The following is a 25911-nucleotide window of genomic DNA, read 5'->3' as shown; positions in this document are numbered from 1 at the left end:
GGGTCATTAACACTTGCCATTTGAGGGACAATATAAATATAAAGATTTAATTCACCTTCTTTTATTTTCCTCTCGGTATTTGGAGTCACACACAGCTGCCAGTGCTTCTTACATCTCGTGATGTCATCATTTCTAGTCTTTCTAGAGTACATTCTAGGTAACTGATTTTCCCTTGTATTTGTCTGCATGCAAGAACTGTCAGTGGCTTTTAGGCTTAATTTGGGATAAAACATGTAAAAGCTTTTCAACCATGTTACAAAATTCAACTCACTAAAGAACATGTGAAACTCGACATTTTGGGGCAACTCCAGGCCTTTTCCAATGAGCCTTAAATGTAAGTTATAGATCACACTCTGTCAGGCTCACGTGTCTTACACATACACTGATGAGTCTGCACAAACACACGTACTTTGTGCAACCACCAGCGCAGTCAAAATGCAGAAAATTTCCATCACCCCAGAAAGCTCCTCTCGCTCTTCTGAGCTCAGGTCCCTGATGTCATCCATGTCTCTGGCAGCCGCAGGTCTGCGTCCTGCAGCCTCTAGCTCTTCATGTGCACGGACTCAGGCCTCCTGGGGTCATCTATTGTCATGCTCTTTACTAATAACTAGAAATTCAACTTACCAATTTTTTTCTTTCCTGGGCTGTGCTTGTATTGAATTTTTTTTGAAGATTTTCCCCTAGTTTTATACTTACATTTAATTTTATAAATACATATAACATATATATTTACATATTAGTTCACCTTATATTTAGTGTTATGATCCATGGTGAGTTAAAGACATACATTGTGTGTTTAGATGGATATTTTGCATGCAGAAGTCTAATTTTTCCAACATATTTATTGAAAAATGATTTTTGATCTGTTGAGTGGTCTCTTTGGACTCTATTCTGTTCCAGGGACTCACTCACCTATTTGCTCATCAGTACCACTTTGTGTCTTTAGAATAAGTCAGGTAGAGTCATCTGCAAATTTCTTTAGCGAAGAGTTGGCTCTTCTGAGTCTCTGTCCACATAAACTTAACAATCAGCTGTTTGTGTCCCCCAAATGGCTGGGACATTGGGGGAGTTCTGCTGTACCAAATCAGTCAAGTCGAGAAGAACTCGTGTCTTGACAATATGGAGGCCTCCTATCTATATATGTGGAATATTTCTCCATTTACTTAGATCTTTGGTTTGTTTTATCAGGGTTTTATAGCTTTCTTCATATGGCCCTGACACATATTTCATTAAGTTAAGCCTACGTGTAGGTATTTTTGGTGTTAATGTAGACAGTATAGTTTTAAATTTCAACATTCAATCATTCATTTCTAGAACATTAGAGAGTAACTTTATATTGCCCTTGAATCTTGCAGTCTTACTGTAATGCTATATTAGTCATGGGATTTTTTGGGGGGATGATTGCTAATTCTTTGATATTTTTGACATGGAGAATCATGCTACCTGTGACAATTTTTATTTCTCCTTTCCCTTTCATTTTCTTGTTTTGTCGTACTGCACAAGCCGGAGTCCCAGTAGAATGTTGGCGAGGAGTTGTGAGCATGGACATCCTTGCTGTGTTTCTGATCTTACATATTACCTATTTTGCACTATTTTCCTGGATGTTTTTGGACCTATATTTGCAGATCACTGATTCAAACTTCGCAATGTCTCTTATTATTTTTCAATTATAGTTTTAATTTGCAAGAGCACCTTTTTCCTCCGATTATTTCGGAAGACAATGAGGTGCAGGGAGGAGAAGGCAGGGGATGAGATACTTTCAGCTCACATGGTGGTTTCTGTGTGAGAAAACACTTCAAAGCTGGAAAACACCACGAAACATTCTGGATATTATAAAAAAGGAGGTTATTCCCCTATGTCAAAAACAATGCAGGATACAGTAAATGTAAGAAATATTGGTGTGGAGGACAGAAAACATCCATTTCCCTTAGAGAAAGGGTATTGCTGGCAGTAAAGCTCTCCGCATTATTTATGAGCGACCCAGAGGAGGAATTCTAGGGTCTGCAAGGTTGTCTTCTGGTCCTTTGTACAATCCAATGCTTGCTCCAGAAGCAAAGCCACACACAGTAAAAGAAAACGGTCTTCATGACATAGCACCAGCATCTTCCATAGCAGGTTCTAAAAATGCGGATCCCTGATCCCCACCTGGACCCGTCTGTCAGAAATGCTGGGTGGGACTCAGGCTCAACCAGCTCCCTAGTGGCTTATAATGCAAACCAAGCTTTTAGGACCATTGCACCACTGAGCAGAACTGACTCCAGCAGCAAGAAATGAGCCTGATTTGATTTTTCATTCATTTTTTAAAAATGGGAACAATGTAAAAAATTTTAAAATGGAAAGAGTAGACTGAGACCCACAGTCCCATCCATATACAGTACATGGTATCTGTATGGACCTTTCAACATGGTTTTGACAACCTAATTATCACCACTGTGACACTTTTTAAAATACACATTTACGTGTGTCACCTGATAGAAGAATCTCTGTTCACATAAAGGAACAGTAGCTGTTTGCCCAGTTACCTGATGAATGGCACACAGGGTGACATGCAGGTGACTCCACCAGCAGGGTTTGATCTCATCACAGTTTTACCAGAAAGCTGTCTTCCTTCCTGAAGTTTTGCTTAGAACTGCAAACTTTTTATCATCTAAAATCTGTTCTATCAAATTTACCACAGTGGTGATGGTGGGTGGTGAATTTCCATAGCAGGGATATTTTTGTTTCATAAAATTGACCCACATGGTTTTCTCCCCATCACTGTGGCCCTGTTAGCACCCACTCTGATCAGAGGGACACCCCAGTCCCAGGTCACCACTGCCAGCTGGTCCCTCTGGAGGAAACCACACATCTCCAGTGACCCGGGAGGTACAGAGTAGCACTTCCATATCAGACCCACTGCCGCCACGTTGCTGGGTCTCCTCGGAAACTAAGCAGCTTTGGGCCTGGTGAGAGCTTTGGATAGGAGACCTCCGAGGAATGCTGAGGAGCTATGGGTTTTGGAAAAAAAGACTGCACAAAGCATTAACCATGGCCTCTGTAATCCAACCAATGAAACAACTTTGCAAACATGTTTCCTGTCTCAGTCATTTTAAGAAAGGTCCCTATTTCTCCAATATAATCCAGCTTTGGTGAGATTGCACTTGGCAGCATTCACGACCACGCCCTTTCCTTACCCTATCTTCCTTTGTTCCTGACTAGCAAACATGGGGCGAATGATGGCCTCAGGGCATCCTGTTTTGTAGCCCTTGGGGGAAACGTTCACTGACATCCTGGTGAGGGACTGATAGAGGAATTGAGGACCACCTGAAGCCTGAGCCATACTAGCACCCCTAACATGGCGTAGCTAGACTTTGGGAGCCTCCAGGTAGGAGCACCCCAGAGCACACTTCACCCTAGGGGGAGTACTCGAACTGGAAGATGATCCTGGCTATCACAGGGCCCAGGGAGTCCACTCAATGCACAAGAATGAGTGCAGAAGAGAAGTCAGTTATGGACCAGCTCAAAGAAGCAAAATCCAAGATGCAGAGCCTTCCACAGGACTGAAGCGTCCACAGCTGGGACCCAGGGTCCTGCTGATAGGAGGTGCAACAGCACGGGCACTGTGAGGGGTGCATGGACCTTGGCTGACGCCCAGGCAGGATAAACCAAGCACAAAGCCAGGCTGGCAATGACAGCTGGAATTCCAGTATGGATTGGCTAAGGCGGCTGGGTGCTTAGCCGATACCTTGGAATTATGGTTGGTTTTGTTAGCTTTGATAAAATGATGATGTGATCACAGGAAAACATGGTTTCACATTTTAGAGAGGCGTGCAAAGAGGGGGAGGTGAAATGACTTGGTGAAAGTCACTCCTTTATTCCTAAAAACGTTCTACATGCTTATTTCTAACAAAATGATTTATCGTGTACTTCAATCAAGGAAAAACTTTAAAGGTAATTATTGAATCTGGGTGATGATCAGACGCGGGCTCATTACACTCTGGCGTATTTTTAAACATTTCATAAAGTCAGTTTTAATCTAAGCAATTCCACCTTCACTGTCCTCCTCGCACCTGGCTAGTGTCCCCCAGGTGAGGTGGTTGCTTTTTGCTGCGTTCACAAAGCACCTGCCAGGCCCCCACCCTGTCATGATTTTGCTGACTTTGGAGTCCTATGCATCTGTCCTTCTCCCCCCTACCACGGAGCAGACTCCTCTGTCTGCCTCTGTGCCTTCTGCTACCCCTGACCCGGACATAGTTGGCTGTCACTGATTGTGACCAGGTCGATGAACAAGAGAACCCAGAGCCAAAGAAGCCACTGGGCTGTTGAGCGAGGAGGAGGCGGTGCCGTCAGTGCTGGGGCAGACAGGAGAAGGCCCTGGCTGCTTTCGGTGCCGAGCTGAGAGATGGGAAGTGAGTTTTAGCTCAAGCTTTGGCCTCCCCTTTTAACCAGGATCACAAACCAAGGGCTCCACTTTGTGCATCTACCTGCGAGATGCTGCAGCTCTGTGAGTCGATGCAGGCAGAGTAGTTGGGGCACTGCATGTGCTCCCCATGCCATTCACCAACAGGAAGCTGGCATCTCAGTGTGGTCACCAACTCCAAGATGAGCCCAGCTTTCTTGGTGGCTTGCCTGTCCTACCTGGATGCTTCCCACTGTGCCTGGCAGGTGGGTCCGGAGGTGAATCTTTCAGCTGATAGTGCGGCCAGAATTCCAGATCCCAGGCTTAGGAGTCCATTAGAACTGGATTTAAGGCTGCCCAATGGCTCACTAGCCATGTGACAGTGTCTAAGTGCCCGAGGTCTCTAAGTTCGCCTGTAGAAAAGGGGTTGCCTTCTCCCACCCACAGCCACTGGGAAGCTGTGATCAGGGCTGGATGTGGTGGCACATGCCTGTGGTCCCAGCACTTGGGAGGCTGAAGTGGGAGGATTGTCACTAGCTCAGTGCCAGCCTGGACTAGATGGTGGGTTCAAGGGCAGGCTGGACTACGTGGTAAGAATCTGTCTCAAACACCTCTCCAAAGAAGAATAAAGTAAAATACTCATTAGATACTATGATTAGGCACAGTTTTAAGGTACACAAGTAGCCTGTACTGCCAGTTTGATCTTTATGACTCTTAAGGGGTAGAAATTGTTATTACTGTGAGACTGGGACAGAAATGTCATGCTGCACCTTACAAAATGGCCGAGCCAGAACTGCAGCTCCTCATTCTCATCTCCCTCACTGCGACCCTCAGGACACGCAGCCAATACCACCGAGTTCCACCCCGACCTCCCCTCCAGGCACCGCCAACCCTTCCAGCCCCCAGCGCCAGGCCTCCACCCCCAAAGGAGAGGCCGGGAACCCCAGCATGCCCAGGACCCCTTGGCCGTCAGAACTCCACCGCTGCCCACTAGTTCACATGCACCTGGAAATATGCGCAAATATTATGTTAACCAAAACTAAAACTAACAAAAGAAAAGTCTCTGTGTGTAGCACCCTTCTTATCGCTCACCTGTCCTCACCCTCGTCTTACTCGGTCAGACATGACAGCAGTGGGGGTTAGATAGATATCGCCATTGGCCCTGGGCTGGAAAACCTCCACCTCTGCTTTCCTCACGCCTGCCACCATGGACACTTTCCATGGCTGAATTTGACCCCATCACCACCAAAAAGGACTGAAAATTCCCAGGCGCCCAGGGCAGCCACCCACCTGAGTGTCCTGGCACTCAGCTGTGCCAGGACAACTACTTTCGTCTGTGCAGTACAATCGTTTTAGCATTTTGGTGCATTTCTCCTTATTTTACCCAAATAACCGTATCCTGTTGTGGGAACAGGCATAATTAGACTCATGCAAAAGACACTGGAAGGAGATGGAGGAGCTACAACAAACGGGCAAGAAATAACTGAGATTATTAGAGTCTGATTTAATTCTGCGGATAGAGAACCACCCCTTCCCCACTGAAAGAGGAGCTCCGTCATTTTGAACCCCTCGCTGCCTTGAACTATGACTACCCTCACAGGACCAGAGGCTCAGGATCTCGGCCTGAAATTGCAGAGTGACAGCACCCTCAGGCTCTGCTTCTTTTCCCTCTCCAGAGAAAGCAGGCTTCATACCAGGGTAGCAGCCCTGCAGGGGAGGTGCCCTGGGGCTGTGCAGCCACCAGCTGGGGCAGGGAGCATGGTGCAGAGTTGGAGGCAGGGGCGTCCTCTGTCTCTGAGCTCTGCCACCTCCAGTGTGACCTTCACAATCCTCTCTGCCTCTCTCCAGCTGCAAAGGAGGGTAACTGTAGCTAATCTGTGGATGCTATCATAAGGATCAGCGAATTACAGCTGTCGAGGGCTTCTTAACCTTCACACGCCGGGCAAGTGTAAATCAAAGGTTTCTCATCTCTATTTTTATCGTCTCCCCGCCACATCCCCTGTGGTGTGGGCTCTGAGTGCCTCCCAGGGGCCACACGGGCCTCCGGTTCCTGTGGGATGTGCATGGCTTCTAATCAACAGCTCCCCTTCCCTCCCTTCCCCTCCAGCCACGCTCCCCACCCCATGTGCACATGCATGCCCTCACTCACACACATGTACTCATGCATGAGTGACACACGCACATGTACACAGACACACACACGTGAGCACACACCCATGAGTGCATGCAGTGCTGCCCTCACCATCTGACTCTCACACGCTCATGCACACACCCACACGCCCACACTGTCTTCCTCCCATCCCCACTGGAAGGAGGCCAGCGTGGGCTCATCGAAGTGAAGCCCCCAGAACCCCAGGCCGGCACCCGTCCCCTCTGACTCCCAGTGGACTTCTGCACTTCCTGGCTCCACCCAGCCTGAAGGCATGTGGGGCATCCTGAGTCCCAGGCATGGTGCTAATTGTCACTGAATCTGTACGTGGCTCCTGTCTCCAGCGAGAGCCATTTGTGCCAGGGCTCCACAGTGAGCCCAGTTAAGCATCCCTTGAAGCTGCGGGGTGTCATTGGTACACTCGCCACTGAACAGTTCGAGGGCACAGACGGGTGAGTGAGGCATCGTTTGATTTCAGAAATTTCACTTACTGTCAAGTCTTTAGCTGTTTGGTTGCGTAAAGGGGATGGGGCTGCTCGGAAAGTCTAGGGTTGGCAGCAGCATGGCCGACGGGTAGAAGTGAAGGCAATTGCACTGGTCACTCGGGCAGGTGCAGCGAGGTTCAGGGAACATTCTGGAAGCTGCAGCGTGCTGGTCATCCTGAGCTGGGGAGTCTGGGAGAGGTCAGGGAGGCCGTGCTGGCCTTTGTCACCAGCGAGGAGCTGGCCTGGCTCCAAGTCTTGAGCCTGTGTGTTGCTGCAATCAATCCCAGGGTCATTTTGTTTCTGTGCTTTTACCAATAATACCTGCTTATTACTTAAAAATCTCAAGAAATACGTAAATTCATGAGCAAGAAGGGTAACATCACAGCAAGTCCCAGCACCCAAGGTAAACAAGGTGAACGTTTTAGGAAACATCTTTTTTGAGGCACTGTTTTGCATTAACACCCACACACGCATTTTTAAATTGACCTTTTGTGTGTGGTGGTGGGGGGGGTCATCTGTGTTCTTTGTCTCTGCCTCTTCCCCTGCCACTGCTACCACCTGGAATGAAAGTAACCAAGTAAAACAAACTCAGCCAAGCAGCTGGGGTTCATCTCCCCAGCCTCTCCACAACACATGCAAACACATGCAGGTGTCTCCAAATGTGGGGTCGCCTCAGTTCTCCGTGGCATCTTTCCTTTCCACACACTAGAAATTCTACTTACTCTCACAGGTAAAGACTCAGCATGTTCTTTTCTAATAGCTGCATAATACTTTAAAGGAATTTTAGTGCACAGATTGCTTCAGCAGTTCCCTAACTGTTGAGAAGTTGCATTACTGATTTTTTTTTTTTTTGGAGGTTTCTGTTTGTTTTACTGCTACAACTATTGCTGTAGTAACATTCTTGTATCTATTCCCACCTAGCGAAGTTTTACTAAGCTGAAAGATACAGAATGGAATTGTGAAGTCAAAAGTATGTGTATTTTTCACTTTTAACAGGCTCAAAAAGATTTACTTCGGGCTGGAGTGTGGCTGGTGTTACAGTGCTTGCCTAACACACACAAGGCCCTGGGTTCAATCCCTAGCGCTGCAAAAATGAAAAGTAAATAAAGGAAAGATTGCTTTCTGAAAAGTTGGTGGTGTGTTTCGTATTCTATTTGCTTGATAAATATTTAACACACACTCTGAGCCATGTACTGCTCCAGCCATTCAGATTCAACAACACAAAGATCCCACTTCTCACAGAGTTGGGTGAAACCAAGTCAAAATCCTGAAAGACGACACTGGTCTATGTGAAATATGTGCCAACAATTTTCCCTTGCTTCAGCACGGATGACTGGCATTTTATTCCATTTACCTATTTATTTTATTAGTCTGATGTGATCTGATATATTTTATTACCTTAATTCATATTTTGCACTCAGTAAATAATATTTTTCATGCATTCGTGTTGCCATTTGGATTTCTGTTGCAGGAACTCCCTATTTATAATTTTTATGTCTTTTTCTGTTGAGTGGATTGGTGTTATGCCATACACCTGGCCAATTTTCATGAGTTCTGAACGTATTGTAAATAGACATTTTCCTGCTTTGGGCTTTGCAAAATCAATCTACATCTATTACTTGTCCACTTATTTGATGAGTTTCTTTTGCCAGACAATAGTTCAATGCTTATAAGTTTGTGCACATCTTGTTCCCTCTGAGAGTCTAGCAATTCCATTTTTGCTAGTAGTTGTCTCCAAATTTGTTTGATAGCTCTTTTCTTCTAATAAATTAAAAAAGCTACATACAGCAGAACCTCAGTTCATGAACAACTTGTTCGTGAACAACTCGGTTTGCAAACAGAAACATTTGGCAAAATCTCGCTTGCTCTTGCAAACTCCACAGTGGCTGATGAACAGGAGTGCAGCCCTCTTCCACAGAATCCAGGAACAAATTCAGTTCATGAACTGAGGCACCACCATATTTGAAGTATACATGGATTTTTTTCCAAGTTGGGGATGAAACCTAGGTCCTTCCGCATGCTAAGCAAGTGCTTTATTCCTAAGCAATATTTTCAGCTCTATTTTTTAAATGTGTTGTGAAGTAAGGGTTCAATTTCCCGATAGTATTTATTAAAGCAAGCCATCAATTTTCAAGTGAATTGAAATAGCATTTTTTCATGTATGCAGCTCTCCTATTTATCAGTGTCAGTTTGCTTATTTATTACTCGGCTCCCCCAGTTCTATGTCTATTTTCATGCTAGTTTTATGCTGTTTTAACTATAGTTTTCTCTTTTATAACTTTTTTTTTTTTTTTTTTTTTTTTTGGTACTGGGGATCGAATTCACAACCTCATGCTTGCCAGGCAGGCACTTAGGCCGCTGAGCTAAACCCCCGGCTCTTTTTCGTAATTTTAAAGCTAGGGTTAAGACTTTATTTGGTCAGGTAAAGTTTCAGATATTCTATCCAATTAAAAATTTTAAATTATATTCTAAAGTACATTCAATTTATGTTAGAGCAAGAAAGAAGTCTTAAGAAAGAGAACAGATTAAAATAGTGTATAAAACTCAATGGCCATGAATGGGTAAACAGAAGAAATGGCATATCTCTTCACATCATCAAAATGGCACAGGAAGGAGGAAAATTAGGAATAGGCTAGTTCCTAGAGGAGAAACTGGAAATGTGTTAAAGACCTGCTATGTCAGATGGCCCCAGAAACAGATGACCTAACACTGTGTTCTACCCAGCCTTTAAGGAGCATATAATCCTGATATTATTAAACTACTCACAGTTACAGAATTAAGGTGACGAGCTCCCCAGAACACCTTAACACTAATTCCTCACACCCAAATCCCACTTGGGAATGGAGATTCTTGTTCTAATAAGAAATTAGTACGTAGGCCCATTGCTGAGTCAAAGAGACTGATCAGGTAAACCTGCTCTCTAAGCCTCCATGTCTACAAATGATGTACCAGAAAATTTACCAGCACAGTCTCTGCATCCACAAACTAAAGAAAAAAAAATGACCCCATCAATAGGTAACAAATAAGCACCTGTTAAAATTCAGCAGCTATTTCTCATACAAACCTGGAACTCATGTCCAAACTTCTAAAATGAAAGATAATGCTAGTCTGAAATGACGGAAAGAAACATTAAATATGAACAGTACCCTACTATGGTTTAACATGTAAAGTGTGTGCGCACTGCTGGACTAGTTACCGCGGCTGTCTGCCGTCTACTCGAAGCTGGTGTAGTCTTTTATCAAGATGAGTTAGGAGAGTGACTATGTGAGGAATATGCTTTCAACTCCTTGAAGAAATAAACACAAGGCAACGCTGGAAGGAAGCCAGGCTTTACTGCTTGTATCACTAAAAGCCAAAACGCGCAATAGCACGTGCATCATGAAGCGGCATCAGCTGTAAGATGGTCCCGGGTTCCAGACATATTGAAAGTAGAAAGAGGTGAATTGGTGAGATACAGTATCTGTACCCAAAGGGTAAATGAAAACCTCAATCTCAGACCGGCCTGAGCACAACGTGTGGTGCTCTCGGGTTGGTCTGGACACCAGGGCCAGTGTGGCACTGGCTATGCGGTGGCCATGGACAGGCAGCTTGGCGGTGTACACCACCCCAGCAGTGGGCTTCGCATGAGCGTGGGGAGGACGATGGTGCTGCTGTGGGTGGTGTGGTCTCTGTATCCTGCGTGCTGATCCTCTACCCAGGAACAAACACAACCATACTTTTCTCACTCTGAATAAGACTCAGTTTGGCAGAGAAGCAGTGGGTGCCCCTAGCTGTTCATGTTGTGTCTGTTGGTCTGTCCTGTGTGTAAGGCATCTCAGCTGAAGAACCTGCTAGAACCTCTCACTGTTCTGACATAGCCTCATCATCTTCAAAGGAGTCTATAGCCCAGGGAAGAGATGTGACTTCCCTAGCTGCCCACCTACCCAGGGGCAAAATGAGACCCTGGCCCAGGCCATCCGACTCAGGAACACAGCAAGACCATCCTGCCTGGGGTTTTTGTCTCCAGAGGTTGGAGATCCACCCCAGAAGTTTCTAGCCCTTGTGTCAGGCCCAATGATTTCTGTGTCCAAAACACAGTCATTTCTCCTCTCTGAGCCACATAAGAGTTAGAGACACCAGCTCAGTCCACCAGCCTCTGCTAACCACACTCTTTCTCCTTCTCTTTGGAAGGGGCCAAGGGCTCCCCACTGCAACTGAGGACCCAAGGCCTCGTCCCAGGTCTGCCGTGTGCTGTCCCGCGGGATGGGACTGCTAAGCAGCAAGAGGCAGGTCCCCGAGAAGGGCAAGGCCTGGAGCCCTGTGAAGGCTGGTTCCCAGAGCCAGGCTCCCCCACCGCTGCCACCCCTGGTGAGTGAGTGGTTTTTGGGGGGCTGACATGGGTGGGAGAGAGCTGGCACATGGGGGCCCCGGCCCAGGCCCTCTGCAGCATTTCCAAAAACCTCTGTTTAAGATGACTGAGTCCCCTTTTGGTTTGGGCAGTGGGACTCATGCCTGTACCCCTGTTCTTCTCTGCCAACCATCATTGGCATATCCAAGTAGGCATCACCATACTCTAATGGGGACCCACTGGGGGCAGAGATTGTAGATCCCCGCTCCTGCCTTACTGCGCTGAGCCCCAAGTTAGCACAGAGCCCAACAGAATGAGAGGATTGGTGAGTAAATGGATGGCCCAGCCAGCCAACATAGAAGGTCGAGGAATTTCCTGCAAGTTATGGGCTAATCAGTGGTCATTTTAATTTTGCAAAATAGGTACTAATTATGGAAAAATCATAATGCTTCCCATTCCACCTCCCAGGGTACCTGGAGTCAGCTCTTCAAGCGCTCCTATCCTACATTTCCACACATCCTTTATGTTATGGATTCATGTTTTTTGAAGAACCATAGCATGCACACCACTTGCAAAAGTCTGCTTCAAAACTGGACCCAGTAACTATGAAATCTAAGAAAGGAACAAGTCAAGTTAAAAGACCATACAATGCACGGCCCCCTCCCATCCTCAGAGATACAAAGAGATTCATTCTTTAGAAGCTCAGTGCCTGCCTCCATGGGCCCCTCCACCCCAGACCCCCCAGCTCAGGTCTGCTTTCATTCTTGGCTTTTTTATAGCATCGCACACACACTCACGCTGTGGAGCTTCATCATTCGCGTTGTGAGCTTTAACTCAACTGATTCCGACAGCATGGCCCTGAGACAAGGGCTGAGTCCAGCGTGTGTTTGTGCAGTTCACTCACGTGTGCTTGTCTAAAACTCCGGCTCTTTCATTCTGTGGCCTGGCTGTGCTGCAATCTGTCTGCTTCTGCCGTGGGTCAGGTTTATCCCGTGTTTTAAAAAATGTTTTGTGCATTGTTATTACTGTGATTGCTAGGTGTGTGCGTACTATTTCCTGGACACATGCAGAAGTTTATTCACGTCATCTACATCTAGGAATATATTTGTTGAGTTGTAGGAGCTTCTGCAGCCAGCCCTGGCCACGCTACAGGCTGTAGAACTAATACGCAGTGTGTGTCTTTCTGCCCAAGGTCGTCTTTAACCACCTTCCCCCTCCACCTCCTAATGAACACCCAGACCAAGGTAAGAAGGGGACACACACCCTCTCCCCAGGGGCCCAGCTCTGTGGAGTTAGACAGGGATGGTCCGGGTGGGTCCCTCAAAGCTGGAGAGCAGTACTGAGGGCTGACTTGGCTGGCTTTGTCCCTGGCTTCTCCATCCCTCGGATCTCTCCAGGAACCATGCACGAGTCCTGTAGTGTGCCTGAGCCAGTGAGATTAAAGTCAAGACTTTATAATCTGGAAACCAAAACCAAGAAAAGAGTCCCAGGAAGGATAGGCGGAATCACTCAGCCCCAGGATTCAGGGCTCCTCTGTTCCACGGGTAGGGCACTGCAGAGTCCCGCCTCCCCAGCCAGCCATCCTCCCAGTCCCCAGATTCCAGTTCCGCCAGGGTGGGCAGGATGGTGTTGGTGACATAGCTCATGGTCACAGCCATCCTGTGCCCAGGGCTCAGACCTCAGCAGGCTTCCAAGGTGGGCCCTGGCTCAGAGCCAGCTGGACAGCATGCCTGCCATCACACCTGCATCGTGCCAAGAAGGGCGCAGAGCATGTAGCCCTCTCTGTGTCCAGGATAGGGAAGGTGTGCCATGAGGAACCCATGGCTCCTCCACCCGAGGCAGCCCCATGGGCAGAGCACCGGAGCTGCTCACGCCCTCTCCTACCAAAGAGGGACAGTCACATCTTCCAAGAGGAAGTGCTGGGCAGGGCATGAGCGACTGCCTGGCATGGGAACCTGAGTCTTAGCACCACAGGAAACATGGTCATTGGTGATGTTTTCACTGCTCTTTCCTAGTGAGGGACGGGACAGGCCCAGAGTCGCCCTCTCAGGAGTAACAGCACCGAGTCTACTCTGGGAGCTATGCACTCTCTGGAGACCTCAGCAGTGGGATGGACCTCAGTGGGGCTGTGGCCACCAGCGGTGTGAAGAGTCTGGGCTATGGCTGCCTGGTGCCAAGGTCGCCCCCTCTGAGGGCTGGCGGGGGAGAGGAGAGGACAGAGAGGGGACTGTGCCTCAGAGGCTGGGGCAGGTGAGACAGGGTGAGACAGCAGCCAGCGTGGTCCCCAGACTCTGCTGTCCCTAACCCTCCTGGTGGCCAGAAGGTGGCTCCTGTACGTGTCATCCCAGTCCCTGTCACATCTCCAAGGCTGCAGCGGCAGCATCTCTGCCTTGTCCTTTCCAGAGGACCATTACGTGGTGGCCCTGTACGACTACGCTGCTGTGAACGACCGGGACCTGCAAATGTGCAAGGGGGAGAAGCTGCAGGTCTTGAAGGAGTGAGTTTCTGGGTGTCCTCCCTACGGGGTCCCCCACGTCCTCAGCAGGTCACCGGCCTTGTTTTAAACTTGACCCAGCTGCCATTCCCTCCAAAGTCTCCCTGGAGAGGTGATTCCCGTGCATGACATTCTCTTTGCTCCCCCAAAACCCCTCCAGCATCACCTACTCTGCGCTCCTTGGGGGTGGTCCTCCCTTGAGAGCTCTGAACTCTGTGTACACACACTCGTGTCCCTCCAAGACCTGTGCCACCTGGATCACTGTGCCAGTGTCTCCTTCTGTATTTTTCTCAGAGACCCCGCAGCCCTTGCTCTCTGAGAGCTGTGGCCCACTCTTCCCACGGAGCCAAGGGCCTGACTGCGCCCCTGCGACTCCACCATGGCTTCAGGCGGAACATACGAAGGCTCTGGCTCTTCCTGGGTCCCCCCCCCCCGCCTTTGTCACAGCCCCCAGTCTGTTTGCCCAGGCCAGCCTCAGGTCACTCTCTGAAGTCCCATTTGGCAGCAGTGCATCTGGACACATTCTTCCCTTTTTTCCCTGGGCTCTGTCCCACTGGCCAACCGGCCCCTCTGTTAGTGATCGCAGGCCTGGGGCAGCCCAGGGAGGCCAGGGCCCAGTCTCCTATGCCTGTCTCCCTCCCCCTCAGGACTGGGGACTGGTGGTTGGCCAAATCACTCATCACCGGAAGAGAGGGCTACGTGCCCAGCAACTTCGTGGCCCCTGTGGAGACCCTGGAAGTGGAAAAGTAGGTGGACAAACAGAGGCCCGCTTAAGCCAAGGGGCGGCCACTGCCTCTGCCCTGCAGGCTGCTATGTGGTGGGGGCCTTGAGACTCCAGCAGGGAACCAGAGAGGGGTGGGGGTTGAAGTGCTGGAAAGGGGTCACCCCTGGTTCCAGGCGACGTCTGTGCCACTGTGTGATGCCAAGGACACTGCTCTTCTCATAGCAACAATAGTGGCCCTTTGACGGCTCCCTTGACAGACCTACCTCCGGGGGCCAGTGGCCTCCAGAGCTCACAGACAGGCCTGGGGCACCCCTCACAGCCTCCAAGGATGGGACCCAGGGTCAGAGGGATTCTCAGGTCCAGCTTTCCAGCACCCCTATGGCCACCTTCGCACCCCCAAGGAAGAGTTGCCTTGACCAGGCCAGAGAAGCCCATGCATTCGAGCCAAGGCGAGGAGCATGCAGCCCACAGTAGCTCTGTGCAAGGCTGGGAAATGTGTCCCAAGGGGTAGAACTGGGCTCCTCCACCATACCTGGACCCTGGGTGCCTCCACACTGCAACACTCATGCTGCGAGGGCATGGAGCAGGGACCCAGGAGCCCCAGCATCTCCGTCACTGGACAGTGGCTGGAGGCAGCTGTGGCACTGGGGAGGTGGCAGGCTGGGTCCACCCTGGCAGAACAGGATTAACAGAGGTCACCCCAGCAATGGCCCCTTTCAGGAAACCACACGTTCAGGCACCAATAGGAAGTGGGAAGGGATGGAGACAGGAGGGGAGGAGCAGTGGTGCCAGGCTGGCCTGGGGACAGGAGTGTTTCCTTGCTTGGGGGCCTAGGGACAGCTGAGGACTGCTGCGGGCAGCCTGGCTGCCCCTGGAGCCTCACTGCCTGTGCTGTTTTCCAGGTGGTTCTTCAGGTCCATCAGCCGGAAGGAGGCCGAACGGCAGCTGCTGGCCCCGCTGAACAAGGTCGGCTCCTTCCTCATCAGAGAAAGTGAGACCACCAAAGGTGAGAAGCCTGGCTGGCGCCCACCTGCCCACAGTTCCTAGGGGAGTGCTTGGCAGCTCCCCCCCCACCCCCCAGCTGCCTCTGCTGCTGGGTCCCCCTCTGGTTCTAGGGCCATCCACATTGTGACTGTCTAGTCACTCAGGCTGGACACTTCTCCCAGGTCTCAGAGGTAGTGAGACCCCACAGCACCCAGGCTGCATGGCAAGAACCAGCTGATGGGCACCTAGGGGGGCTTTGAGTCACAGGATTTGGGAGAAAGGAGCCTTACAGGTCACCTGAGCCAGAGGCTGGTGGGTGACATGAGTGTGGGAAGTGGCCTGGGCCCACGTGTGAGAAGGGGTGGCAATTCGGAGAACTGTGGAGCCCGTGCCCAGCTCCCAAGACTCAGGGACTCACTCAACAAACGTTGCTACATTTCTCTCTTTCCTTGGCGCTTAGCTAAGCAGCACAACTTTTTCATGTCCTTTCAGCTGTAAAATAAAAAACACTCATCAAGCATGTGTTAATTATGAATGCGTAACTGTATGAGGCCCGTGGTAGAAAATGTGTGAATGCCCAAATTAAAAACAAATCTATTACAGTAGAAGGCACAGCGCCATGGATTCCCCTCAGGATTCTCCCCTGCACTCTGAGTGTACTCATGCCACAGTTCTTGCCGCTTTCTGAAGCAGCTCTGGCGTCTTCTTTCTTGAGTGTCTTTAGTGGCGCTGTCCTGGCTGCATCTGTGTCCTGAACTGATTCGGTGCATTCACTCTATGTGGTCACTTTGATTTCAGGAAAGATCCAGAAGCTGCCATGCAGGGATAGATCTAGGGAATGAGATGGATACAGACACACACCATAGTGTCTTTATTTGATTAGGAATTGCTCCAAAAAGGAGATCAACTCAGGTGACCCACAAGTAGGGCAAACGTTTAAACTTAAAAACTGAACCACAGTAAAAGGCTGCCATTAATTCCCCTCAGGGCACTTAAAACACTCTCCCTCACTTTGAACGTATTTATCCAGTTGGTCTTGGCAGTGGGTCTGTTAGTGGTGGAAAGAATTTAAAAATTTATTTACTGTATTTTTTAGTCTCTCTTTGTAAATCAAGGAGAACTAGGAAGTGAGCCCATATTTAGCCATGACAGAGAGACTTGTGGACCCTCCTCCTCTTCCTCCTCTTCATCCTGGACCCTCCCTGACCAACCCACCCCCTGAGAGGTGATCCTTCCTCCTTCTCCTGAATGGGGTCATCCCCCGTCCCTGTTTGTCTGCTTCTGAGCTTGATACAAATGCAATCTCACTATATGAGATTCTGTATTGGCCAGCAAGGGCTACCGTCACAAGGACCACTAACCAGGTGCCATCAGCAACAGAGGTGATGTCCTACGGGGTCAGGCTCCGGCAGAGCTGGGTCCTGCTGAACTCTGTCTTCTTGGCTTGGTGCCTCCTTCTCCCTCTCATGTACTCCCATGGTTACCCTCTGTGTGTCTGTGTGTCCTCTTCCTGTAAAAATCCGTTCCTCTGCGTCAGAGCCACCCTGATCTCACTCTGCCCCAGTCACCTCTGTAACAACTCTGTTTTCAAACACAGTCAGGGACCAGGGCTTGGGGCAGCAGCCTGCGAATTTGGGGAATGGAGAGCCCAGTTTACCCCATAAAAGATGCACCCATGAGTTGGGAATGGCGACAGTTCAAGACATTGCTGCACAGAACCGAACACAACTGCCCCAATGCCTGTCTAGCCACGCCGACGTGGGGGACAATGGGGTCCAGAGTGAAGCTACTGAGAAGGAGCTGCTCTGAGCCTTACCCTGTGTGTGCCCTGGTACACCCTGGCCCCTGTGAGACACTAAGCCAGTGCCGATCTGACAGCTGAAGAAACTGAGCCAGAGATAGGAAGTGACGTGTCTGAGGCCGAGAGCATCACGGCCTAGAGTGTCAGTGGCCAGTCATGGGAGAGGTTCAGAATCTCTACCAGCTTTGGACTGTGTGGGCCTGGGTGAGCAAGGGCCTCCCCAAGGGCCTCCCCAGGCCCTGTGTCTAGTCTTCATCCATCAGGAGGGGACCTGCTTCAGCTTCATGGAGAGGAAATGGTAACGGGGACATTGAGGGGGAGGGGGAGACTGAGTGACCGGAACATAAGTTGGCTTCCCTGTGGAGGAGCCAACTCTCAGAGAGGCTCTGTGTAACCCAGAACAGCCTTCAGAGCAGCAGGACTCCCTCATGGCCAGGGCCAGGCTGGGCAGGGGTGCCCAGGAAGCTGGGGTGCTCTGTGCAGAATTTCCTGAAAGGCACCAGCAGCCGCGTTGCACCTTACACACACCCCTGCATGTACGGCCACATCTGCGTTTTAGGTACAGTTAGGACACTGCCATTGCCCTTGTCTTGGCAGAGCCAACCCGTAGTTCCAACCATTGCCCGAAGAGCTAGTACACTTTCCTCCATGTCCTCAACTCTGCCCTGCACTCGGGAGTTAGCTACCATACCGCTTCTCCCCCCCCCCCCAAACGCCACCTGAACTATGGCTTGCTGCTAAGGTGCCCCTAAGGGGCCACGGATATCTCCTGTCCTTGCTCATTCCAGAAAGGGGTCCATGCCAGGAACCAGCCTGATAAATCTGGGGGTGCAGATGGTACAAGTACTGTCACAAACTGCACACACACATGCACACGCGCACATACCCACACATAGCACATGCGCGCACACACACACACACACACACACACACATACACACGTGCGCGCGCGCGCGCGCACCTGCCTATGCACATTGCTCTCTGCAGTTCCGTCTGCGTCCCAAAGCCACAGCCCAGGACACCAGACAGGCAAAGAAGCTGCTGCCCCAGAGGCCCCCAGGGCTTCTGTTTATTGATGTGTTTCCCAGTTCAGAGATAGGGGGATCCTCCCAGGCTAGGGCATCTGAATTAGGGCCACATGCTTGGGGCAGCCCGGGCACATGGATGAAGTGTCCTCACTTCTTTGAACCCGAAGCCAGCAGGACAAGGAAGCCAGGGATGGGACCTCAGAGGAAGCCACGAGGCTTGGGCTGCAGCTGCCCCTCCCACCCCGTGGAGGGGGGCCAGGCTCCCCTACCTGCTTCGAGGCACTCACACACCATGCAGTAGGGAAGGAAAGGACTGTGAGAACCCGGGGTTCGCACAATGATGCCCCCACAGTAAGAGCAGGGTGAGCAAGCCCTCAAGAATAAGATCCTCGGAGCTGGCAGCCACTGCTGCATCAAAATTTTTTTTCTTGTCTTTTTCCTTTTTATCGGTACCAGTACTGGGGATTGAACTCATGACTGCTTGCTTGCAAGGCAGGCACTTATGCCGCTGAGCTAAATCCCCAGCCCCACCAAGATGGGGCGGGATGGGAAATAGCCTGCAGCGCTGGGCTTGGGGCTGGGCTTGGGGTCCCCCAGCAAGGTGAGGCACTCTGTCCCTTGGCGTCCTTCTGCAAGTGGGTAGAGATCATGCAGGCAGGAAAAGATAGAGGGCAGCAGGTCTGTGGCTCTGTGCTCAGGCCAGGATGGGAAAAGCAAGCGTCCCTCCACCAAGAAAGCGTCGTCCAAGCCTGACCCCTGGCGGACAAGGGTGGAACCGCTCCTGGCAGGTGGGCCCAGGGCAGCTGGGGAGGGGTCGCCAACCTTTACAGCCAGCAAAGTGAACAAAACCCTGAGGCCAACAGCGACCCCGAATTTCCATGACCAATGGCGGTGGGTGGCCAGGCCCCAGAGAGTCCCAAAGAACTGTGCCACCTGCTTCTGGTCCCTAGATGCACTTGGAGGAGTTAGGGGCCAAGCACAGTCAGGTGGCACCAAGTTGGGGGGGTCGCAGTCCCAGGAAAGTGGGCGTAAGATGCAAGAAAGGGAACTTACCTGGATGTGGCAAAAATGGAGCCCAACATTTGGGGAGCCTTATTCCAGAGCCCAGATGATGCTGCCTGTTGACCACTGACATCTCCTGTGTCCCTCTAGGGTCCTTCTCCCTGTCTGTGAAGGATGTCACCGCCCAAGGGGACATGGTCAAGCACTATAAGATCCGATCCCTGGATGAAGGGGGTTACTACATCTCCCCCCGGACCACCTTCCCCTCCCTCCAGGCCCTGGTGCAGCACTATACCAGTAAGAGGGGTGTCAGTGGCGGGGTTTAGTCCTAGATTGGGGGACTCCAGGGTGGGGATGGAGCCTAAAAGGTCGGCACTTTTCAGCATAAGTCAGATTCGAAGTCAGTGGCCTGACCCTTCTCCTGGCCCATTGTGGGGCCACTGGACAAGGACTTTTGGTCTCCAAGGGAGCAGGTCCGGGCAGCATGCCCTGTTTCATGTAAAATGAACAGATAGGCGTGGTAGTGCACACCTGTAGTCCCAGCACTCTAGGAGGCTGAAGCAGGAGGATCGTGGTGAGTTTAACACCAACCTGGGCAACACAGCAAGATTGTGTCTCAAAACCAAAACAAACAACATAAAAGGTCATGGGTATGCAGGTGTGAGTCAGCCAGGGTGTGAGGGGACACAGTTGGGGACAGCAGGGCTTCCAGGGGAGCTCTGGCTGCCCTGGAGCCCTCCAGCCTCTCTTCTCCTCTATGCAGAAAAAGGAGACGGCTTGTGCCAGAGGCTGACCGCACCCTGTGCGACCATGGCTCCGCAGAACCCCTGGGCCCAGGACGAGTGGGAAATCCCCCGGCAGTCCCTCCGGCTGGTGCGGAAGCTGGGGTCTGGGCAGTTCGGCGAGGTCTGGATGGGTGAGTCGTGGCGTCTGGGTGCCAGGGGCCTGACGCCTGCCTTGAGTTGAGGACCATGGAAGCCTGGAGAGGGAGAGCAGCACGGAGCGCTGCCGGTCCTGTACCCTGGCTGTGCTGGGGAGGACTAGAGCCAGCTAGCCCAGCTGTGTTTTCTCGCCACTTCTGCCTGTGGCCAGGCCGCCCACCAGCGCTCTCAGCTCCAGAGTCTAAACCATGATGTTTGGTTTTGGCCCTGGTTGGTCCATGTCTCTGGGGGGGGCGACTTCAGGGTGGACCCTGGCACTACCTGGAGCTGCCTCTGGCAGGAGCTACAACCAGGTCCCCGCCAAAGTGCTGCCCCCATCCTAGGCACTGTTACCTTTGAATGGGACACCCCCTCTGTGGGCACCCCCCTTGGCTTGTGGGTCAGGGTTCCAAGGAGGCTGAGGCAGGCCTGCACCTCACCCAGGGTACAACCCACGTCTACCATCTGCAGAGCCGTGTCTACCAGCTCCCACCTGTCCCATGAAAGGGACCAGAGCCAGAAGCTCAGGTCGGGCATCTCCAAGCATCTGACGGTTCCTCCTCCTCCCTCCTCCCTCCTCCCTCCTCCCTGTGCAGGTTATTACAAAAATAACGTAAAGGTGGCCATCAAAACCTTGAAAGAGGGAACCATGTCCCCCGAAGCCTTCCTGGGTGAGGCCAATCTGATGAAGACCCTGCAGCACGAGCGGCTGGTCCGTCTGTATGCTGTGGTCACCAAGGAGCCCATCTACATTGTCACCGAGTACATGGCCCGAGGTGGTGCCCAAGGGTCCAGTCTGGGGTGCAGAGGGTCCTAGGCTGTGCCTGCAGTGGGTTGTCCAGGCTTGGGGGTCTCCATAGGGGCTTGATTAGCAACGTGGGACATTTCTGGGGACTGGGGCCAGGAGCCAGCAGGGCAGAATGGCTGTCGCAGCCTGCCCTTCTGGTGGGTATTGTCCATGGGAAAGGGCATGGACAAGGCCAAAACTGGGCATCCAGTGCTGGCTCCAGCTCCAGTTCTGCCCTCCCCTGCCACGGGCCTATTCTAGCTGTGTGAACACCTCCCAGCTCGGAGGCCCACAATACGTCCTCAGGGGCAAGTGGCTTGGCACTGGGCCTTGGCCTTCAACCTCCTTCCCATCCTCCTGGTGTCCCTGGTCACACATTGCTCCCCAAGGAGCCTTTGTGTGACTGTGACACAGAGGGAACTTGTCACACAGAGGGCCGGCATCACAGACTGCTGGGCACTGCACCCCTGTAAACACCTCCCAGCTCGTTGGTCCCTAGGAGAAGCCCCGTTTGTCCCCTGCTGGTCTCTTGCTAGGGCTGGATCCAGCAGCAGAGCCTCTCTGGTGACAAGGGTGGGGGAGCAAGCAGATGCATAGGGGTGGCACAGAGCAGAACCTCACAGCCAGACTGGGGCCCGCTCCCAGTGCCCTGGTGGGGAGACCACAGATGGGTCTCTGCCCCCTGATGGGACACAGCCTGTGGGCTGCCAGCCCCCCTGGGGGGCTCCAGTGGGGGTGGGGAGTGAGCATGGAGGTGGAAGAGCTGAGGGGCATAAGGTGCCCAGCAGAGCAGGTGGCACTGCCTGGTCACCAGAGAGAAGGATGACACTTCCGAGGTGGGGGCAAAGTGCAGCCGCCTTCCTGACGCGCTGGGCGCCCTGTCTCCCAGGGTGCCTGCTGGACTTCCTGAAGACAGACGAAGGCAGCAGGCTGTCACTCCAGAGACTGATAGACATGTCGGCCCAGGTTGGTGCCGGGAGCCTGGGTGGGGAGGGAAGGAGTGAGGGAGGGACGGAGGGAGGGAGGGATGTCCTCCTCTGAGCTGCAGGCTGACCACGCTGCAGAGCAGCTGGTCAGGCCCCAAGCAGTGGTGGCAGAGTGTGGAGCCATGTGGAGGTGGAGGGCGAGGGCTCTCTGGTGTGACCAGGTCTCTCCCTGAGGGCAGAACTGTGAACACACCGCTCCTGTCCCGGGTGATGGGGACATCGAGGACCTGAGCACCCCCAGGGTCCGGGAGCCCTTGTCTCAGTGCAGCCCCAGCCAGGCCCAGCATCAGGCAGCTCGAGCCGTACAACAGTGCCAGGCATTTTTGCCGCGCGCTCCAAAGAGTCCACTTCCACCACCAGGCGCTGGACCTGCAGGCCACCCTGGACCTGCCCTTGACGTCCCTGGGTTCTGTGAGGGGACTGCAGCTGACCAGGGCACATAGCCAAGGGCTCACCCACAGGAAGCACAGCTGGCAGCCTGTGTGTGATTCTGTAACAACTGGAGTGCTTAGCAAGTAGGCTGTGGTCTGTGGTCAGCGTGTGACACACTCACACGCATATGCACACACACACACTCCGACAGCACAGGGACTCCCCACGCCCACGCCTTCCCACCCTGCCAGGCTTGATCTGCCCAGAGTATCAGAGCAGGAAGTGAGGTCACCTCGCTTTTTCCCACTGCGCTGGGCAGACCCCGCCACAGCGATAAGGCTGTCGCCTGTCCTCTCCTCTCTTCCTTTCCTTCTCTCACCCTCCCTTCTCTCTTTTGCTCCCCCTGCAACCCTGGGAGAGTTTGGGTCACTGGGGACAAAGCAGGAGCGTGGTGCACTCTAGCCCTGGGCCGAGGACCCCAGGAAAACAGAAGCTCCCAGGTGAACAGGTCCTGAGCCCCCTCCCAGACACGCACACAAGTCTGATCCCGTCAGTGCTACCCAGTCACGTGTCACTCCTACTGAGTTTCCCTGGGCGGCGGAGGAAGATGCCTCTCTGTTCCCTGCCATCAGTGGGTGAACAGCCTCCATGTCCTGGGCACTAGAGCAGCTCCCATGCGCTGGGGAGGGGCAGAGGTGAGGGCCCTTTGGGTGAGCTCCAGTGCTCGCCTGGGTCTGTGGCTGCTCCTAGTGACAGCCAACGGCACGTGCGGGTGAGGGCCTCGGCCACTGGTCACCTCATCGAAAGCTGGCTCTGCTCTGTGGTCTGGACAGAAGCTCCTGCACTTGGGGGATTCCAGGAAGGGAGCCTCCCTTCCTGCCCCCCTCCCGCAGACAGCCTTGCCCATCTTGATACCTATCCCCTGCCACCCTGTCTTTGGGTGGTGGGTCATGGAGGGGGCCAGGAGGAAGAGGGCAGGAAGCGCTGCTCCCCTGAGAAAAGCATCTCCCTCACCCAGAGCTCCGGGGCTCGCCCAGCTGAAGCCATCTTCCCACCTTCCCACACCCTTCACCATGTGCCCGGTCCCCGCAGGTCGCTGAAGGCATGGCGTACATCGAGCGCATGAATTCCATCCACCGAGACCTACGGGCAGCCAACATCTTGGTGTCCGAGGCCCTGTGCTGCAAGATCGCGGACTTTGGCCTGGCCCGCATCGTGGACAGCGAATATACGGCCCAGGAGGGTGAGCAGCACCCCAGCCTCCTCCCGGTTCCCCGAGGGCCCTCGGACATCCCGAGACTCTGTTTTAGAGAGTGTGAGAAGAGGCCCGGGAGCCCCAAGAGAGCTAGTAGAGGAGAGACGCTGGCCTTCCCTGCAGCAGCATGGCAGGAGGCGGGGCCAGGGACCTGCAGCCCCTCCCCATCTGGCCTGGAGCCCCCAGCCCAGGCAGCCCAGCAAAGGCTGGGAAAGCCCTGCAGAGTGAGCTAAGTCAGCCAGGTGTACGAAGCCCTGCACGGGGTGCTGAGTGGCCCCTGTCCCCAGGGCCTGCATTGGTCATGGCCAGCTCAGTGGGGTGAGGTGGGTCGTGGGTGGCCAGGCGCAGCCTCACTAAGCCTCGGACCATCCCGCAGGGGCCAAGTTCCCCATCAAGTGGACCGCCCCTGAGGCCATCCACTTTGGGGTGTTCAGCATCAAAGCAGATGTATGGTCTTTCGGCGTCCTTCTGATGGAAATCATCACCTATGGGCGTGTGCCCTACCCAGGTAGGTGGCTGCCTGGCGTGGGTGGGTAGCCATCTCCTGTGTCCTCTCTGCGGGAGCTGCCCCGCACTCAAGAGGAAATCTAGGGCCTCATTTCTGGCTCTTCTCCATAAATGAAAAATAAATAAGCCAGGCATGGCAGCCCCCAACTATAACCCTAGCACTCTGGGAAGAAGCACTCTGAGGCAGAAGGATGGCAAGTTCAAGCCCAGCCTGGGCAACTTAGCCTGGGCAGTTTTAGACCCTGTCTCAAAAATGTAAAATGGGTAGTGGGATAAATCTCCCGCCAAGGCCAGGCAGGTGATCTCCGGGCTGAGCCACCCTCCCCGTGCCTGTCCCCATCCCGCAGGCATGAGCAACCCCGAGGTCATCCGCAACCTGGAGCGTGGCTACCGCATGCCATGCCCCGACACGTGCCCGCCCGCGCTCTACCGCGACGTAATCTCCGAGTGCTGGCGTGGGCGCCCCGAGGAACGGCCCACCTTCGAGTTCCTGCAGTCGGTGCTGGAGGACTTCTATACAGCCACCGAGGCCCAGTACGAGCTGCAGCCCTAATGCGACCGCCTGGACCTCAGAGGAGCAGGGAGGGGACAGCAGGGGGCAGAAGCGACAGCTGCCTGTGCGCCCTGGACCAGCTCCCTGTAGCTCTGTGCTTCGATTTCTCCTCTGTGGGAGGGGAGGACCGAGCGATGACTTAGCCCAGCACTGGTCGCACCAGGATCGGCCCCCGGCGGCCTGCCATAGGTGCGCCTCCGTGACTTGGGGACGACTGCAATAAAGCCCGCGAGACTGCGCTCTCCGGTGTGGCTGCCCGGACCAAGTGTCGCGCGCGCGGGGGCCGGGAAAAGGTCACAGGCCGGGGAGCAGCGGACCCTCCTCTCCCACCCCGCGCCTGCGCATCGGCTTCGCTGCTCCTCGCGGCCGGCAGGTGGCGCCTTCGCCCCACCAACGCCGGCTCTGGAGCAAGGAGAACCCAGAGCCCGGAGCAGGGGGAGGGGGTGTCTGCAGGGGAGCTCACCCCGGAGGAGACCGCGCCCCAGGCTCCGAAACCCGCACCCTCACGTGAGGCCTGAATTGGACCGGGACAGGGGCACGAGGGGCGTGAGAAGGCAGGTTTCCCTCCCTCCCTTCTCCCTGTCTCCCTCCCCACCCTTTCTTCTTCTCTTTGACTTTCTCTCCTCTTGCTTGTTTTCCAGGAGTTTAGGTTCTCAGTGAGATGAACACAAGAGTGCACGGGGGCCCCCATGTCCCCTCCCCCGTCTCCCCAGGTTCCCCATTCCTAACCATCTTCCGATGGCACGCTGGCTGCGAAGGTGCCCTGGTGGGATCTGTGGTCACGCAGCGCTTTTCATGCCCGCACGGTCGTGGGTTTTGTCCAAGTGCATCCACCACGACGGCGTCACCCAGAATAACCCCCTGTGCAGCTGCGCTCGCTCATTCCTCCCCCTTTACCACTTGGCACCCACTTCTCGTGCTTTGACCCCTCTGACCAGATTGATGTACAGAGGGGGAAACTGAGGCACGGCGAGCCATCACACACTAAGGAGTAACAGGATGGGGGTGTGGGCCAGATCGGCGCTGCAGGGCTGTGGGGTGGGGTGCGGAGCCCACTCTGCAGGGCTCCTGAGTTCCAGAAGTGCATCCTGTTAGCTTGCACTGCAGTAGATGGAGACAACCCTGCAGGAAACCCAGGCCTCCTCAGCTCTGCTGTTTC

General features: G+C 53.0%; 1 protein-coding gene and 1 long non-coding RNA gene across 4 annotated transcripts in view; one reads left to right on the top strand and one right to left on the bottom strand.

Annotated features, from left to right (window-relative positions):
- Positions 1–24991, top strand: part of Blk (BLK proto-oncogene, Src family tyrosine kinase) — a 46775-nt gene extending 21784 nt beyond the window's left edge. The window contains exons 2-14 of one of the 2 annotated variants that reach the window (XM_063234948.1): positions 11183–11359; positions 12532–12583; positions 12737–12883; positions 13743–13836; positions 14481–14579; positions 15460–15563; positions 19523–19669; positions 20136–20288; positions 20889–21068; positions 21969–22045; positions 23530–23680; positions 24069–24200; positions 24547–24991. In XM_063234948.1, the coding sequence (XP_063091018.1) occupies positions 11255–11359; positions 12532–12583; positions 12737–12883; positions 13743–13836; positions 14481–14579; positions 15460–15563; positions 19523–19669; positions 20136–20288; positions 20889–21068; positions 21969–22045; positions 23530–23680; positions 24069–24200; positions 24547–24752 (1647 nt within the window). In that variant the 5' untranslated portion in view covers positions 11183–11254 and the 3' untranslated portion in view covers positions 24753–24991. The remainder of the gene's footprint in view (positions 1–11182; positions 11360–12531; positions 12584–12736; positions 12884–13742; positions 13837–14480; positions 14580–15459; positions 15564–19522; positions 19670–20135; positions 20289–20888; positions 21069–21968; positions 22046–23529; positions 23681–24068; positions 24201–24546) is intronic. The other variant, XM_023561577.2, reaches the window with a different exon arrangement.
- The window catches only part of LOC106025737 (uncharacterized), a 19780-nt gene continuing 9876 nt past the window's right edge, over positions 16008–25911 (bottom strand). The window contains exons 3-5 of one of the 2 annotated variants that reach the window (XR_010042672.1): positions 19424–19537; positions 16903–17051; positions 16008–16372 (exon numbers count right to left, since the gene is read on the bottom strand). This is a non-coding gene — a long non-coding RNA (uncharacterized LOC106025737). The remainder of the gene's footprint in view (positions 16373–16902; positions 17052–19423; positions 19538–25911) is intronic. The other variant, XR_010042671.1, reaches the window with a different exon arrangement.

The sequence above is a fragment of the Cavia porcellus genome, unplaced genomic scaffold (genome assembly GCF_034190915.1).
Source record: "Cavia porcellus strain 051 isolate PalLab524CR breed Dunkin Hartley unplaced genomic scaffold, mCavPor4.1 scaffold_24, whole genome shotgun sequence".
Lineage (NCBI taxonomy): Eukaryota > Metazoa > Chordata > Mammalia > Rodentia > Caviidae > Cavia > Cavia porcellus.
This window is presented reverse-complemented; position numbering and strand designations above follow the sequence as displayed.